This window comes from Ursus americanus, chromosome 10 (assembly GCF_024610735.1).
Source record: "Ursus americanus isolate L20-20 chromosome 10, mUrsAme1.1.p, whole genome shotgun sequence".
NCBI classification, from domain to species: domain Eukaryota; kingdom Metazoa; phylum Chordata; class Mammalia; order Carnivora; family Ursidae; genus Ursus; species Ursus americanus.
Window position 1 is genome coordinate 12,666,860 of NC_142136.1, and position 18,793 is coordinate 12,685,652.

At 46.7% G+C, this 18,793-nt stretch overlaps 1 protein-coding gene across 5 annotated transcripts in view; it reads right to left on the reverse strand.

Moving 5' to 3' along the window:
- Positions 1-18,793, reverse strand: part of FARP1 (FERM, ARH/RhoGEF and pleckstrin domain protein 1) — a 267,299-nt gene that overhangs the window by 209,050 nt on the left and 39,456 nt on the right. For 4 of the 5 annotated variants that reach the window (XM_045810988.2, XM_087865037.1, XM_045810987.2 and 1 more), the window contains one exon: positions 1,594-1,787. In XM_045810988.2, the coding sequence (XP_045666944.2) occupies positions 1,594-1,764 (171 nt within the window). In that variant the 5' untranslated portion in view covers positions 1,765-1,787. Of the gene's footprint in view, positions 1-1,593; positions 1,788-10,953; positions 11,123-18,793 lie in introns of those variants that run through there. The other variant, XM_087865036.1, reaches the window with a different exon arrangement.

An 18,793-nucleotide genomic window follows, 5' to 3' on the forward strand; every position in this document is an offset into this window, starting at 1 on the left:
AAGAAACACAGCTGAAGGCAGTACAACACTCCCTGTAGGTCATGCACCCAACAGCAAAATTTGGTCACTCCTCAGTCCAAAGCACACACAGGAACACCATTTAATAGAATGTGTAGCTAGAGACATGGGCTCAGAAGCCCTTAGCACGGTACCAACAGGAAACCCTGACACTAAATACCTCACCAAACCAGTCTGGCAATGAAGAGAAGGCACTGGAAAGGGGGAGGGGGCACCCGCTCCAGAAGGCCTAATTCTAACAGGCTGGGAGGTGCACTCATTCACGTTATAGTCTCAGCAGATCGGCAATGGCTTTGTTCACCAGAAAGACACGCATTCCACAACAGGAAAATATATGTACGATAAATTGGCAGTTTTAAGCATAGCTATTCCGAGGTTTATCTTTCCCGGAGACGCTTAATGGTAATTCACACTCTCGGAACAGTATTAAGATGAATATGATTTAGAGAATCATACTGCATAAGTGATTACATGACGGGTTACAGACGTTTATGTCAACTATTAAATCCCACAGTCCCTCTAGCCAACAGGAACAATAGACGGATCGTCTCCAATTTAAAAACAGGTTATGTTCCCAAAGTTTTGTGTTTTAAGTCGGCCGTTTAGAATTCAGGAGTTATTTTCTTCCCCACCAACAATGCTAGATGTGGTGTATAGTGCCTGAGACAGAACACAGAAAACTAAATCCAAAGTGAGCTACACACAAGGTCTATGGACCCGAATCCACGTGAGGGATAAGGAGTCTGGAGGAAAGTGTCATCTCGCCCTCCCCGCTTTGGGCACAAGAAATCCTCACCTGCTTGGAACGGGTGCTGGTTCCCTAACCTCCAGCAGGTGGAGGCTGGAGAGGAGGAATAGGTGGCGGCAGGGGCTCGGAGGAAAAACAGAACCATGGGGGCGCGGGAGCGAGAGCCAGGGTACAGGCCTCCCACAGATGAAAGAGGCCAAGGCTGTGGATTCCTCCCTCCCTGCCCGGCTCCCAGACACCCCCATCTCCTCCCCTGGTCCCTGGGATGGGGGCCCTCTGCAATTCTGGGGCTGCTGCACCGTGGACCTAGATCAGGGTTTTCTTCACCCCCTACTTCCCACCCTTGAACACAGACGTCCACATCTCTCCTGACATGAAAACATGCGTGCAGGTCTTTGATGATTTTCTCAGGACTTTTCTTGCCCGTACCCTAGAGAAGCGGCACACGCACGTGCACACAAGCACACCAACGTGAGAGGAATACCTGTAGTGAGCAAATGAGAGACGCATCCCCAAGACCACAACTCCACCCAGCTTAAATATCTACATATCATACGTGCATATGCAGACACATACATATTCACGTAGGCAAGTCTGTGTGATTCAAGTCATCTGCCCACTGAGACCACTTCTAGGCAGTGCATGCAGGAGTCAAAAAAAATCAGACAGCGGAGAACCAGAATGGGTCAGAGGAGCATGCTGGGGGTGGAGAGGGAGGTGCGGACCCTCCCCCCGCCACCTCCCTCCACTGAAGGCAGGGATGAAAGGAACCTCCCCATGCTGAGGGCTGCCCTCACGTTTGCGTTCACAGATCTACCCTGACTTACTGGAACTTCAAATGCCTCCTGGGTGTCATCCAGCATCTGGATTTTGATGGACATGAGTTTCCCGGAAGGTGTTGGGGGCGGCTTCTGTCCATGTTCCAAGGTGCTGATCCCCGAATTCTCCGGGGCCCCCAGTCGCGATCCTGGACTTGGCCTCTGCTCTATTTCTCCCATGGTGAAAGCAGACTACACAATATCTGCAGGAAGCAGGGAGAAAGAAAAATACATCAGAAGAGGGGACTCATTTCAAGCACCTAAGGAACACCTGTGGTCTCCGAGCCTTGCTTGAATCGGAGGAGCCACAGCTCGATGGGCTCTCTGTCCCCTGCACAGGACTCACGCATGGGGAGGCTTCGGCGCGTTCACAAAAAATCAGGTCACCCTCAACCAACACATACAAATAGTTGTGCATATGTTAACATATCTTCTTTCCTAGTTTTACAGTCGGCTCTTATTCAAACTATAAGTTCAGCTGTGTTCAACACATTATTCCGTGTCTATGGTGAGCTGAGCACAACTTTTTGAGTCTGGATGGAAGAGGACAGACAATGCCTAAGCCATACCATTAGCATCCTTTAATTACCTCTTATGGACACACTAACATACCAAGTAGTGCGGGTATTATAAAAAGATAAAGCGCACGTCGTGGCTCTCAAGTTTATAATCTGTTGAGGAAGGTAAACACGCACTCCCACAAACACAGGTGACATAAGGTAGGGTCTATTTCTCCCCATTTCTTCTGCTTGTTTCTATCACAATTACCTTCTAATGCATTCCTTTCCTGCCACCCCCTCCCATTGTTCCCCCTTTCCCAAGAAACCATTCTACGTATAATAGTATCGACAACAATGTTATTTCTTTAAAAACAAAATCCAGCTTTTTCCTCTTTCAGTAAGTAGCCCACTCTTCTGCCGCCCCTCCCCACCCCACCCTCCCCCTACCCTCTGCCCCGTTCCAGGTCTCTGTGCAGGGCTCCCGCTGGCTGAATGCTTTGCACTCCTCCACCTGGAAACTTCTACCCTGGCTTTCAAATTCCGTTCCATGATCACATCCCCGACATCTGGTCGGGGCTCAGTTCCCGCTGACCGCTCTGTGCCCACAACCCCGTCGAGCGTCAGCATGGTGGCCAGTCCCATGTGCCTCTGCCCGGTTACGTCCCCCAGGACCACCCTAAAGCAGGGATCAAATCTTGGGTATCTTTGGGTCTCAGCACCTAGCTAGACACAGTGCAGGGCACAGAGATTTCAATAATGGCTGCTTGATGACGGGCCCTGTCCGGATATGAAGGGTCACAGAGCACAAGGGGTGGGCCCTTCCATCATGGAGAAGGTAGGAACGGTCCTCAACCAAAGTCTCTCATGTCAGGTAACACCTGCAAGGAGACAAATAAATGGGAGAAGGCACTGCAGGGAAGGGGAAGGGCCCCTACAAAGCTAGGGGACAGAAACAGGGTGGCAGACAGGAAGAAGAGTAGGGATTAATGCGGGAAATGGGCTTGGAAACAGGATGGAACCAAATGATGGAGGACCTCAAACCCCTGGCTGAGAAATATGGTCATTCCCTGCAGGTAGCTGCTGGGTGACAAGAAGCACAGATGAAAAGCAGAATCTTAGAAAAACCCATCTGAAGCGGCTCTATCCTACAGGCTAGGGAAGGATGGATGGCGGGGGCCGTGGCAGGTCCAGTGACAAAGCTATTGTGACAATCTGTGCCTGAGGGGATAACGTGGCCGGTGGGGACAGAAAGAAAACCATGAGGCCATAAAACCCACTGTTATGGAAAAATTAACCCAACGTTGTTAACAGTAAGCTCCCCAGGAGGAGGATATAAAAGTACAGAAATGACCAGAAAGTTTTATATCTGGGCAGAAGAGGGAAGGTGTGAGTCTAGGGACATCTGGGGCCCATGGGGGAGCTGGACTTGGGCAGAGAGTTGAGTCCATCTCGCTGTACAAATGAAAGCCAGAATAAAAGCAAATGGCGGGGGGCAAGAAGCAAAAAGAACCACTGTGCCCACTAAAGAGGGTGGTCATCGGCTGAATATTGTTCCCCCACAAAATTTTTAAAAGATTTGAGAGAGAGAGAGAGAGAGAGAGAGAGCATGAGTGGGGGCGGAGGGTGAGAGGAAGAGACAGAGACTCCCCACTGAGCAGGGAGCCCAACATGGGGCTGGATCCCAGGACCCCAAGATCATGACCTGAGCCGAAGGCACACGCTTCACCGACTGAGCCACCCAGGCGCCCCTCCACCCCCACCCCTGCCAAATTCTTGTATTGAAGTCCTCACCCCCAGTATCTCAGAGTCTGACTGTATTTGGAGAAAAGTTCTTAAGAGAGGTGATTAAGTAAAATAAGGCCATTCTGATGAGTCGTAATCCAGTCTGACTGGTTCCTTATCAGAAGAAAACTGGACACACAGACACCAGGGATGCTGGAGCAGGAGCGGCCATGTGAGGGCACTAGAAGGTGGCCGTCTACAGCCCAGGAGAGAGCCCTCAGGAGAACCCAACCCTGCCAACACCACGGTCTGGACTTCCAGCCTCCAGAACTGGGAGGAAACACACTTCTGGTGTTTCGTCCCCGCCCCGAACCTGTGGTGCTTTGTTATGACCGCCCTGGCAAACTCATGCCAGGCCCATGCAGAAGATGGGAAAGAGGCACAGAAAGCAGCCAGGGCCCGGAGTGACTGAGAAAGCCACAGAAAGGGCACCAAAGGGTCACCTGTGGCATGAAGTATGGAGCTAAGCGCGGTGTCTTACGCATTTGAAATCACGTCACCCTTCAGCTCCTGGGTTCAGGAAAAACCATCCAGTTCGTAAATCTCATTTGGTAGGTTCTTCTCACCCAGCTCCTGGCTCGTCCTTCTCAAGAGTTGGGCTCCCAGAAGTTTCTGGCAAAATTCCATATGGAATTTGGAAGCCCCTCCCCGCTGCCTCTCAGCACTCTCGCTGTGATGCCAAAGGCTGGCCCGGAGGTCAGCAGATCAGAAACTACGGAGTTACCTCAACAACCTGGTGGTTGACTCAAACCCCCCCCAGCGTGAAAAGATGCATCCTTTGACTGGACAGAGAAAGGGTCTGACGACTACCTCAGAAACACCACTTTCTATGTAGTTCTCCACAAACTCCACCAAAGCCTGTTAGAGAGTATTACTCGTTCCTACACAATCCCTCCAAGGTTGGATTCTGCGGCAAGAAAATGGACCAGCCTTTCTGAGAACTGCTCCTTTTCTGAATGCCCACCTAGGACTTCACAGATCTATTATGGACGTAGCTTTCTCATTTCTGCCCCCAGTACGCCTGAAGAAGCTAATTCTAATCTGTGTGTTACGGGACCTGTGCTTTGCTTAACCCACTGTTCGTCTTGAGAGCTGCGACTGGACCAGGTTCATCTATGATGCCAAGCACAGGGCCTTACAGCAAGTGCAAACACATCATCCGCTTGCTCAGGGAGTCAGATGTGGGTGTATACATCTGATTAGTTAAGAACTCCGTTGTGTTTAAGACAATCTTCACAAACTAGGCAAAATTATTTCCCTGTATGTTTTCTGTTTGGTGTCTCATGGTTAAAAATAAACACAACCTCCGGAGAAAACTGACATCAGCTCAGTTTGCCAGCCCCAGCCCCAGCCAACTCTCTGCACTTTTTCCTACTTTAGTCTTGATCTCTCCCTCTCTCTCAAAGCATCCCCTTCTGCCTTCCTCCTCCTCCCTGCACTCCACCAGGATGCCCAGGCCCCGCCCCCTGGCCTCCTCCTGCTGAATCAGGGACATGTGGCTCAGATGCCCAGCCAGGGAGGTGATGGCAGGGAGGAAGGGGCCTAGTGCCCCACATCATCCCCACCTCAAAGGTGCTAGGGACTCTCCCGACAAAAGCACTTTCTCCTTGTCCTGCCTGAGCAAAGGCAAGGCCCCTCATCTCGTGAACTAAACCTGCTCTCTCTGTCCCTTGGGCCCAAGATCTCCAGACAAATACGTACTGTCATTTTCAGCCCCTCGGCATGTAAAAATTAAAGTGAGCTGATTATTAATAGATATTTAGTACCTTAAGTTCCTTTTTCCTCAGTCTCCAAATGACCTCACGCCTGTGCTATTTCTACTTCTGGTTACTGACATTTCAACAATGTAGCCCTGCTTTGTTTTCCTAGCTGCATGCAGGCTGTTGCTGTACATGGAAAGTACTGCTTAATTCAAATACAAATCCAGCCAAGAGGTTTGAGCTGGGCATCCTAGGAATGTCACGGGAATATCCGAGGAACGCTGGCAAGTCATAAATGGGTGACCACGTTGATGGCTGCTATCAGAATCGGTGGGTCCAGTAACACAACACAGCCTTCCAGACGGAAGGTCTAACAACCCTGAAAAGCCTCCTGTTTATATAGATCAATCCAGGCTCTATCTGGACTTTACCTCCGTAACCACCTCCGACTTCTGAATTCTTTATGGAATGGTCAAAGCAAAGCAAATGAACACTTCCTTCCTTGTGATACATTATTACCAACATGATCGGTCCAGGCCTAAAAGCAAAAAGCTGTGCGCAAAACGACTTTATTCTCTGGCTGTATGAAACAGGAACGACAATGAAAAATACAATTTGTAACTGGCAAAGAAATGATGAAAAAGCTAGACTTGCCCTGTCGTCGTATCCTGGCTTCGAGACTTCCTCTTGGAACGTACCCAAAAGCAATAAGGACAGACGGGGACGGACGGACACACACACACACAAATGCCAACTCCATCCCTGAACACATCTGCAACTCCAAACCACAAACCCGAAGAAAGAGCTGCCAAACTGCCGTCAAGGTCAGACAGAGGAGAAGGAAAATGCTTGGCGAGGCTGCCCAAGACTGCAAAGCCGTGCTCCCCGAACATGCAGGATATCCCGAGCAACAAAGCCAACAAGAACTTTCTAGGGGAATAGAGGTACATGGTAGCACAAAGAGCATCCCTGGCCGCAGTGTGGGGGGAGAGCCCACTAAAGATGGAGCTGACGGAGAAACAGCACAGGTAAGACATCAGCAGGACGCAGTCCACTGCCAAGGCCAGGTGAGAGAGAGAGAGGGCACTGGGAACGCTACCAGCTAAACGAGCAGAGAAAAACAGAGGATGAAAGGATTATACACGCCCCCCCTCAGGTCGCAAGAGTTCCCATGAGCATGGGACGGTCTCCTGGCCCTCAGAAAGCTCCTACTAATGGCTACTTCATACAGCACTCGCCAAATAACAAAGGACCTTTACAATAAGATGATAGAAAAAAAAAAAATGAGAAGGACAAAAGAAGAATTAGAATTTCTCCCATACTGTCCCAACTTAAACTACGAAATAATGGATTCAAACAAAAACATGAGAGGACTTACAAGAGGGACACCTGGGTGGCTCAGTCAGTTAGGCATATGCCTTCAGCTCAGGTCACAATACCAGGGTTCTGGGAGAGCCCCGTGTCATGGGCCCAGCTCCCTGCTTGCTTTTCCCTCTCCCTCTGCCCCTCCCCCCACTCATTCTCGCTCTCCAATAAAAATAAAGCTTTCCTGAGCTCTTGTAAATCCTATGGGAAAAGAGGAAAAGAAAATAAAGCATGAAGGCAGATCTCAGGGGAAGACCAGAAAGATGAATAAAAACATCACTGCTATAATAGATCTTCGTGTTGCCCCAAATTCAGGTGTTGAAACCAAATCCCCAAAGTGATGGTAGGTTGGGGGGGGGTATTTTGGGAGGGGGTTAAATGGTGAGGGTGGGGCTCTCACGACTGGGACTGGTGCTCTTATGAAGGGACCCCCGAGCCCTAGCTCAGCCCCTCCACCATGTGAGGACCCGGCAGGAAGCCAGCAGCCCAGGAAGCAGGTGCCTTCCTGTGAGACTCCCAGGCTCCACAACTGTGAGAAAGAAAGTTCTGTCATTCCTAAGCCACCCAGTCTGTGGTACGGTTATAGCAGCACAAACAGACAATCACCGAAACGGAAGTGGCTACAAGAAAATATGCCCAGGTGAAAACAGGAGGGTCTTGAGGGGAAGGACTGAGAAAAGGACGCAAAAAGATTTAAAACAGAGTGAAAAGTGATAGCCATGGAAGACAAGCAGGAGTTTCAACTCACCCACAACCAGTGTCCCTGAAGAATAAAAAATAATGGAACAAGGAAAAAAAAAAATTGGGGGAAAACATTCCAGAAATAAAAAGTGATTCTCCTTCGTGAATGAACATATATTCCAGAAACAACTAACACAAGATGAGCGACACCAAGACATTTCCTGTATCATCACCGACCTTCAAAAACCAAGCAGGAATCATTTGGGGACGTAGGCACAAAGTTCAAACAAAATACGAAGGGACAAAAATTCAGACTCACCCGTGGCAACATTTAGCTTTAACTGTCAAAACAGTCCTCAAAGAAATAAAATGTTAAGCCCAAATTTTCATTCAGGGAGAAGAGCCAAACATTTTAAACAGTCAAGAACTCAGAATATTATTGCCCAAGCCCTTGCAGAGGAGACTACGGGCAGGAGGAAGGATAAACCTCAGCAAAACAAGGGGTGAATGGGGTAAAACACCGGAGAAGGATTACCGGTAAATTCTAAATCCATTTATAACATAAGAGGAAGACAATATTGTGAACTCCTTACACACAAATAATGTAACTAAGAAACTGGCACAGGAAGAGCCCAGATGTTGGGGCCCCGCAAACTGTCAGTTAACGTTTTAAAACGGATACAAGAAAATTTAAGTCTCCAAAGACATACATATGGTTAATAAGCACATGAAAGGACGTCCAACATCGTTAGTCACTCAGAAATGCAAATGACATCCGCAGTGAGACGGTTTTTCACACCCACGGTGATGGACGGTAACAAGTGTTATTTAGAGTGTGAAACAGCTGGAATTCTCCTACATTGCTGGTGGGAACAGAAAAAGGTGCAGACACTTGGGAGAACATTTTGGTAGTTTCTTTAAAATTTAATCATAAATTTCATATATAATCCAGGAACTGGGCTCCCCTAGCGAACCCTAGGCGTCTCCCCAAGGGACATGAAAATACACATCCACACAAAGGAGGAGCCAACAGCCAGTGGCGTATCCAAACTAGGGACTACTGGTCACCGACAAAAGTAAGTGTGACGCCGACACGTGCTACCACATGCACGAACCTCAGAAACACTCCACTGAGTCAAAGAAGCCGGATGCAAAAGACTACCCAGCAAATGACCTGACTTGTAGGAATTATCCGGAAAAGGCAAATCCACAGAGACAGAAAGTGGCTTCCTGGGGCTCGGGAGAGGGGCTGGGCTGACAGCAGAGTTCGGAGGGATGCAGAGATTTTTGGGGTGCTGGAAACGTTCTGAAACTAAGTTGTGGCGAGAGTCACACACCTCTGTAAATGTACTAAAACCCTCTGAACTGTACATTTAACACGAAGTTACACTATATAAATTGTACCGCAGTAGGCTAAAAAATGTGTATGCACGATGTGTTGTGACGAGCACCAGGTGATTTACAGAACCGAATCACTACTGCACACCTGAAACTAATAGAACCTTGCATGTTCACTGGAATTAAAATCACTTGTTTGAGCAAGAGCATGCGTGCATTTGGGTGGGGAGGGGGGCTGCCACAGGGGAGGGAGGGAGGGGGAGGGAGAGAAAAATATCCTAGCCAGCCTCCACGCTGAGCGCAGAGCCTGACACAGGGCTCGATTTCACGACCCTGAGACAATGACTTGAGCTGAAACCAAAGTCGGGCACTTAACCACCTACACCACCCAGGTGCCCCTAAAATAAAAAAAAAAAATTTTAAAAAGTGCGCACCCACACGAATATCCTTGTGAACACACAGAACTCTCTGGAAGAACAAAGAAGGGACTATTAGGAGAGCTGGCTCCTGGTTAAGGACAGGACTGAGACAGATCTCCCATTCAGAAATACACAATTTTAAAAATTCCCTCTACTAGGAGGACAGAATCCGCAGTACCCTGGCTCCATTTAGAGCATGAAACCAAAGGAGACGTGATCGCAGTAAAGAAGGGTGACAATTCTCAATTGCAAGAGGATGACCAAGAATTTGCAAAGGAGTTTTCCTTCCAGTTCTAAGGATAAGCTACTTAAATCAATATCACACTCTGTCATCTAACTAGAATTTAAATAAAAACTTTAAAAAAACATCTCTGTAAATACACACATTTAAAATAAACACTCACACAGAGATACGTACATAAATGCCACTGAAGAATTCCGAGTTAAGAAAAATTCACAAAGTTGTTACTCACAGACGCCCAAGCCGCAGACTTTAGGAAGTTACAGGGCTGGGTTCTGGAGCCCCCAAGGTACTTCCGAGGGCGCCACGTTGAGGGGGAAGGAGCGCACATTTGCCATTTTGTGGGGGCCCAAAGCAGCTCCACTCAGAAGGGCAAAGGGCGAAGGGTGTGTAACCCCAGCCCTGCTGGGTAACAAAGCCACCTTGTGCTCTGTCCCAGGAGCCACAGGCCAGGAGGGAGGGAGGAGCTACCCCACCCCCACCTCCAGAAAGGCCGGCAGCCAGCAGCGCCTCACCAGCACAACCCGCCAAGTTTGGCCTTTCACAGGGACTTCGATAAGGGGTTTTGAGAAAGTTCAAAAACAGCTATCTCTGCGGATAGATCTGCTTCCTTCAAAAAAGTCTGGGAGCCAAAGAAACTGAGGATCAGCTGTTTAACATCAACCAGAGACTTCAAACAGGCGAGAGACCGTTTGGCCTGTTTGATCATTTGGGAGGAGACCAGGACGGTCACCATCTGGGAGCAGGGGTGCCCCGATTCACCAGCACAGGCAGGGAGAGGACGAGACCCCATCGGCTTCATAAAGACGATCTTCACCGTCTATTCTCTCCAACCCCGGTAAAAAGAAGTAAACAGGCTAGCTTAAATACCCCTGACAAATCTCCGGGAAGTACTTCAAGGAAAGCTCCGAGGAGAAGTTTTCTCAAGTTCACAGACGTTATTTCAAAAGTCTGGTTTTAACTGTATCCCTTTTCTACTCAAAAACCTGAGTCCGACCGATACCAAGTGAAATGTGAAAGTTCCTACCCAGGCATTCAACGATCTACCCTGATGATTCTCCTTGTGAATCAACGGTTTTCTAACCCAGCTGGCCTCTGCTCTTCCACACGCCTGCATTTTCCTGATGCGGCACTGGTGCCGTTCGGTTTCCTTCCTTCTCAAATACTGCCGCTTTTCCCCCGGTTCCAATGTCACCTCCTCCAGAAAGCCTTCCCTGATCTACTCTTTCAGGGAAATAAGTGACTCGCTTTATTGTCTCTGGGGTTTTGCTTGTATTTCACTCGCTTTCCAGGCCTTTCTCCCCTCTTCCTATTAGATTACAAATTCAGAGGGGCTGCGTTACCTGGTAGTGTGAGAAGCTCCTCTCTCTTGTTTCAGTGCAAGAGACGGCCCTACTCGGGGACCGTGAGAACTTCAGGCAGCACATGCATCCCTTCTAGACGACACTTATCCTTACCCGGAAAACGCAGACAAAGCCGGCCAGCCAGTGCAGGCGGTTTTTAAACCGTGGCTGCAAATCAGCAGCGACAGCAACACCTGGGAGCTTGTAAAATATGCAAATTCTGTCCCAGCACAGGTCCACTTAATCAGAAAGGCTCAGGGTGCCTTCCAGGACATTCTGATGTGAGCTCTGGCTGGAGAACCACTGCTCTACTTCCCAGGGTCCCCCTGAGGATCAGCTAAAGTAAGTAAATTCACCTGACAACAAATTGGGCAGTAACTTCACCGAGAAAACATCTGTCGACCACGTTTCGCACGTGCACCTGACATAATGAGCGCATGATTTTTTCAATGGCTCTTGACAAAAGGCGGCATTTCTCCTCCAATCCGGTATTTACATAGACTCCAACCTTGTTCTAAAAATGACTGGAGACAATGCAACACTTCCGTCTGTGTTTTCACGGATTTGGTACAACGTATTTCCTGCATTGACTAGACAGGCAAAGATAAGAGCATGGAGAACCAAAGCTGAAGCAGAGGTGCTGGGAAGAGAAGGCTCTTTTTGCCGGGGGAGGGGGGGGGATCAAGAAGCCAGGGGAGGGGAAAAAAAATCCAATTAGTCGCGTGTCAATGATGTCAATTTCTTGATGACCCTGATGGTACAAAATTAAGCAACAGCTCCCCTCCATTCTGCCTCTAACACAAAGGCCGGGGTAAATAAAATGTCAGGAGAGAGGTGGTCTTCTTGAAGACAAAACAACCCCAGCCTGCAGCCTCCCTCAATGCTCACACACCACAAGGCTCCGTGTCAACAGGGGCTGCATTTTCTGGGCTGCCGCCAAGCTCGCTCTACTTAAAACACATCGATCTCACCCACTTACTAAAGAAAGTCCTCTTTCTTTGTCTCCAGTTGACGCTGGTCAGCCTAACTATCTGTGGAAAACACCTAATCCTTGCCTAACCCACAGTGAGGTGCACCATGGTGCTTACTCAGTGTCTCTGAAAAATAACAAGACTGTTTAGACTAGCATTCAGGCGTCACAGTCATTGGGATCGTCACCAGCAACAGGCATTTATAAGGACCTATGATGTTTCAGCACCTACACTCAGCACAATATGGGTCCCAAAGCCGCAACGGGGCACCACGTGGTTTATCTTTATGGGATGTGTTATCTCTCAGGCAACTGACTACAGGTACTCAGAGATAATTGTGAAAGCAACATGGTTACTTCTGACAATAGGTATTATGCAAATTTTTAAAGCTACAGAAAGGCGAGGATAAGACACACATTCTAGGCGGAGTTCCTTCTTACATTCAATAGAAGTGTCTACCAGCGGCGCCCGGGGAGCTCAGCTGGTCAAGTGTCTGACTCTTGATCTCAGCTGGGGTGTTGACCTCAGGGTTGTGAGTTCGGCCCCGTGCGGGGCTATAAAAAAAAAAAAAATGCCAGATGCCAAGAGCTATGGCGATAGTGGGCAGACTAACAGAGGCAAGGAAGTAGTGAAAAGAAAATGAGATGAGTAGGTGAGACGCAGATTTCAGTCGGCCTGACATAGGCCAAGGTCTAGGAGGTTCATCTGTGCATCAGAATGAGGCACTGTGGTTTGTAAGACAAGGGGGAAACCATGCAGTGTTAAGAAAATATTTGACAGTGAGGTAGTGGCTCGATCAGGACACCATCCAAGAAGCATCTGTAATGTCTCATGCAAGAAAGCATGGCAGTGACAAGGAGAAGCGAGAGTAAGGAGGCATATTTTGGGAATACTTTGACATGAAGAATCTTTACAAACTGATGACAAATTAGATGTGGGGGAAGAAGACGGAATTGTGGGCAAATCCAGAACTTAGCTACTAAGTGCGAGACAGAGCAAGAAAAAGCTGAGAGGTCCTGTTGTGGCTGACTTGAGTGTGACTACAGGACCTGGAGGGAGGCTGTCCAGCAACATTCTAAAGGTCACTGCTTCTATCTCCTCAACACTCACGCTTCCTCAGCCCCCTGCTATCTCCTCTCAAATGCTTTCTCCAAAGTTCCACTCCCGTAAGTGGAGTATAGGGCCCAGAGGTTCAGGAAAGAGACTTTATTAAGTCACCCGCACACAAGTCAGAGGTGAGGCTGTGACAATGGGTGGCATCTCAGAGACTTGGAAACAGCACAAAAAGAACGAAGACGGGAGCCCGGAGTGCATGCCAACAGGCATGGGCGGGAAGAGGAAGCAGACTTGGTGAGGGAATCCCAAGTTCTCCGAGTTGGAAGGGCTTCTGAAGAGCATTTATGACAACCTTCTCCCTGACGGATGAATCCCGTATTTATAAAAAGCGGAGTCTGAAAATCCATTCTAAAATCGCGGCAGGAAGCCAAGGAGGCAAGAGCATCAAGAGCCAAAGGCTGAACCATAATGCTGGATGTTGTCGGGGCAACAAGGAAAATGAGGATTAAGAAAAGTTCACTCAGGGGCACCTGGCTGGCTCAGTCGGGAGAGCCTATGTGGCTCTTGATCTCGGGGTCATGACTTGAGCCCCATGTTGGGTGCAGAGGTTAGGTTTTAAAAATTTTAAGAAAAGAAAAGCTCATTCAGCAGATTTGGTATGATCGGGTAGCTGATGGTATGAAGAGAAAAAAATATTTGAGAAATGGAGGAAGGCAGACTGATGATTAGTAATTCAGACAGCAAATATATTAGTCTACACTAATCTTTTTTTTAATAGACTTTATTTTTTTAGAGTTTTAGTTTTCCAAGAAAATACCCTCTCTCTCCTCACACACAGTGTCCTATGATTAACATCTGCAGTAGTGTGAAAAATCTGTTAGAACTGATGGACCAATACTGACATGTTATTATTAACTCAAGTCCAACTCAAGTGTACCTTTTGTGGGGTGTGACAAACGCAAAATGTTGTCATGCATCCACCATTATACTCTCACACAGAATCATTTCTCCTGTTCTCCATCTTGTCATCTCTGCTCCCCTTCTCCATCCTGTCCCAACATCGACCACTCATCTTTTTACTGTCTATCCTTTTGTCCCTTCCAGAAAGTCCTGGGGCTGGACTCATACAGTATGTAACCTTTCAGACGGGCTTCTGTCACTGAGCAACAGGCAGCTGGGGTTCCTCCATGTTTTTTTCATGGCTTGACGGCTCATATCTCTTCATCACTGAATAATATTCCACACCTTCTTTATCCATTTACTTAGTGAAGCACATCGTGGCTGCTCCCAGTTTAAGGCTACTCTGAAATGCTTTCCAGCTACAGCAATGGGAGGGTGTAAGATGTTACCTCCAAAGGGGGCTGACTCAGCTTGAGGTGAGACATGAGAGCAAGTCCTATTGTTTCGTGAGCAGACATTGTGCTGCCAATTTCCAGCTCAGTCAAACCCACACCTTGGCAGGTAATGCACCTTATCTCAGAGGTCCTCCAAGATAACTCTCTTTACTTCATGAGAAAATGACAGGACTTAATAAATAACCAAAAAAAAAAAAAAAAAAGGAAAGGAAAACAGCGCTAGGTATTTTCTTTAATAAACCACAAGGCATTAAGTTTGTTTTCAAATTAAGTCGGGATATTCCCAACAGCCTCATTATTAAATAAGGAAATTTTTAGTAAAAAATTTAATTGACACTCTATCATTCTCCACTGAAGTTTCAGATACTCTGGAAATGATGCTTAAGATATAAATGCCAAGGGGCACGCCTGGGGGACTCAGTCAGTTAAGTGTCTGCCTTCGGCTTAGGTCGTGATCTCAGGGTCCTGGGATCAATTCCCGCATCGGCTCCTTACTCAGTGGGGAGTCTGCTTCTCCTTCTGCCCCTCCCCCCACCCCCACCCCCACTCATGCTCTCTCTCTCAAATAAATAAAATCTTTAAAAACAATGTTTTTAAAACGAAAGAAATGCCAAAATTTAAATGCATCCTGCATCTTGCAGAACATTCTACTGACATCTATTCTAGAGTGAGTAACGGCATGTTTCATTCAACTTCAAGAAAAAAGAAAGCATTTCATAAAGCTTACCAAATCCAATGAATCATAAATGACAGGGCTTCCCTTCAGGGTGGGAAAAGGAAAGCAATTTCTATTAAAGCCATTAAAGAATAGACTGTTAGATTTCTACTCTCACAGTTTCAATATTATTCAAGAAATAAACGAGGCAGTATTATCGCAGACCAAATGACACAATAAAACTCAAGAGAATTGCAAAGGGTATCGCATCCTGGAACACTTCCCCTAGAATTAATCATTAATTAAAACAGAGAAGTGTCAAGGGAAAAAAAGTATGTAATAAAAAAGCGAAAACCCTTGTAAAAAGATGAGAAGTTTAAATGTCAGCCTGGTTAATAAGGTATGTAACTAAACAATACTGCCCATTAAAAAATAATAATAATTATGACTAATAGTTTTGCCTTGGACTGCAAGAGGGAAGAAAAATCCTATGAGATCCTATGAGATTGTTCACCAGGTTCTAATCCTAATTTTTGACATTTTTGAGTGCATTGTAAAATTAACTCGACCTTTCCTGGATTTTATTAGGCTTCTCATTCAGAGACTATAGGGGGAAAAAATGTACAACTATTATTTTAATTTAGCCAACACTTATATGGCACTTTCTAGAATAGAGCATTGTTCTATGAGCTTTATAAATACGAACTTATTTAATCCTCACAGTCACCATTAGGTGGACACTACTATTGACCCATTTTACAGATAAGAAAACTGAGACCAAAGAATTAAGTCAACTTTCCCCTTTTCACCCAGCTAGTAAAGTGGCAGATGCGGGACCTGATGGCAGACAGGCTAGTCTTCACCACCAACCATCACTGGCCCTCCTGGACAAAATAATCTCTAAAACTGTCACCCTCTCGAATATTCAGTGACCCCAGGACTCAGTATTCTAGATGCAATCAGTCTCCCATGAACCTCTCACCTTTTCTAGCACAGAGATGCCAATCAAGCTACCAAGTTAATTACCCACGCAGGCTACCAAGTTAATTACCCACGCAGGCTACTAAGGATGCCAAAGGGGCGAACCCATCAAGTAATCAAAACACTTACTGAATTATGACGAGGCCTATAAAGAGTGTGGCGTACTGTCTTTTTATGGTTCCAAGTTATGAATTTTCTAAACGTCTTAAAACCTCTCTCACTTCTCTGAGCAAGGATTTTCTGCAAATGCCTATTCATGCAGTAGACCCGTGAATCCTCAGTTCCTGCAACCGGAGATACTCGGAGCACAGGCAAAGGCGCTGCCCTTACAAGTGCGGCAAAACCACGCGGCTTCAAGGGATCGCGAGACACTGGGCCAAGTCAAAGATGGATAAGCCGCCCTCTCCCGGGGCAAACCCTCGGCTCCCACGGAATACACTGCTGGATGAAAACAAACAGACACGAAAGCAGACACAGAACTTTCCGCAGCCACGTGTCACGACAGGCAAGTGAGGTGGGGGGGGGAGGGGGCTGAGGAACCTGGTCCAGATCACCCTCCGGGCTCCCAGGACCAGTCACCGTGTGCCATGAGACGTCGGAGCACCGTACCTCGGTTTCTGTTGAGAAATACCGTTTCCTTCATTCTCGACACGGGGCGCTTTCACTTACGCACCATCTATCACCGAGCCCTTCCTTGCGCTGTTACTTTAGTCCCACAGAGCCACGATACGGGGCAGCCACCTGCGGAAGGGCGCTTTCCGGGCGGGATCTGTGACAAGCTAGTGTGCCAAGAAGGGGAAAGCGAGGCCCAGCAGGTTCACGGCTGATGGGCTGGCGCTGGTCGCACTAGCTGGGGGTCTCTGATCCTCCCCACAGCCCAAAAGGGGGTGCCGCCAGCACTGTTTCCCAGATGGGGCGACCGAAGCTCACTTAGGTAGAAGCCGACCTTCTACAGTCCAATGCAACAGCCATTCAGGAAATACAAACCCACCCAGGACAATAAGTAAGGGCAGAAAACAATATCTGGGCAGCGAGAAATGACAAATAAGGAACACACGTGTTCCCATAACTCCAGGTTTTCGTTTAATAACAATTTTGCTGAAATGCAAAATTCACCTATAACAGAAATTCTATGTACATGTCATGTATTCCCAGATCATGAAGCATAAAATCAGAAATAAAGAACAAAGAGAATCTTAACCAGTCATTTGCAAGCCCGAATACCCCGTGTCACAGTAAGACAACGGTGAGAAGGACATTTTTCTTAAAGTCACGAAGAATAGTTTCAACACTGAAAATACAAGTAAACGGTATTCTACCAAAGTATCATTGCAAGGAAAATGGATTGTTCTCCACACCAATATAAGCAGGAAGAATGAACAGTCTTTATCTAAAGAATTCTGAAACCTATAAGAGAATATAAAAACAAACAAACTAGAAGTAAAAATTTTAAAAAGTGTATCATCTGTTACAGAAACCATGACAAAACCAAAAAAAAAAAAAAAGGAAAACACAGGGGTGGCTGGCTGTTTCAGTCAGAGAAGCATGTGACTCATGAGTTCGAGCCCCATGTTGGGTATAGAGATTACTTAAAAAAAAAAAAAAAAAACTTAAAAAAAAAAACTTAAAAAAAAAAAGGAAACCTTGGAAAATAATTCTGGAATTTAAGTCTCCTCCAAGTTTATATATAAAAAAGCCTGGGAAATTTTCCCAATGTTTCACAGATAAACAACCTTTTTTTGTTGTTTTATGAGTTTCAAACTCATTTTAGTTGAGCCCAAGCAAAAACAAGAACGTTTTAAAAGAAAAGTTATATTCAAAAATTCTTAATAAAATCCTACCTAAAAAAAAATAAAAAACTTAATAAAACCTTAATAAAATCCTACCTAAGTGACAAAAAACACACAAGAAGGATATCTACTATGAGTAAATTAAGACTGGGAATTCTGAGATGGAATAGACCATGGAAATGGACCACTTAATTCATTATAACCAGAAATGACATTAGCATGTAATAACCATTAGGTATCAAAAAACACACTCAAAAACTGAGCATATGTTATTTTTTTTCCCTAAAGATTTTATTTATTTATTTGAGAGAGAGAGAGAGCATGGAGGGGGCGGTAGACGGTGCCCAAGTGGCTCAGTAGGTTAGGTTCGGGTCATGATCCCGGGCTCCCTGCTCAGCAGGGAGCCTGCTTCTCCCTCTGCCCCTCCCCCTGCTCATGTTCTTACTCTCTCTCTCAAATAAATAAAATCTTAATTAAAAGAAGATTATAAATGATTTTTATTTCTTTCTTCTGAGAAGGTCCAAAGGTCAACATGAAATGGATACCCGTCTGAAGCCAGTGTGGAGAGCCAGGCCCTCTCCAGGGCAAATGGCAGGGAACTCTCCTCGGCCAACAGGGAAAGGCTGACATACGATCCTGTGAAGAATATCCAGAAGGGCTGCCCAGTCATCCCCAGTGCAGGTAACAGAGTCCCAGAAAGGCCCTCACTGCTGCCAGGCGTGAGAGCTAGGCACTCAGGGCGTAAAATCCACCTCAGGGCAGGGGACATGTGGCTGCCACATGTCGAGGCCATCATGAACACGGGAGCCTGTGACTGGAGAAAAGAAACCACAGGTGTAAGCTCCAACTCCACTGTACTATGGAATGTAACATCAATTTAATGTCTGAAAGTTGTCACTACTTTAAAACAGAAAAGTGACCTTAAATATCTGTAACTCATCCCAATGGCCCCACATCTGAAATTCAGACATTGAGAACTTAGCATCAGTGCACCTGACCAAGGAGCAGAGAGCACAGTGGTCCCTCCTCTCA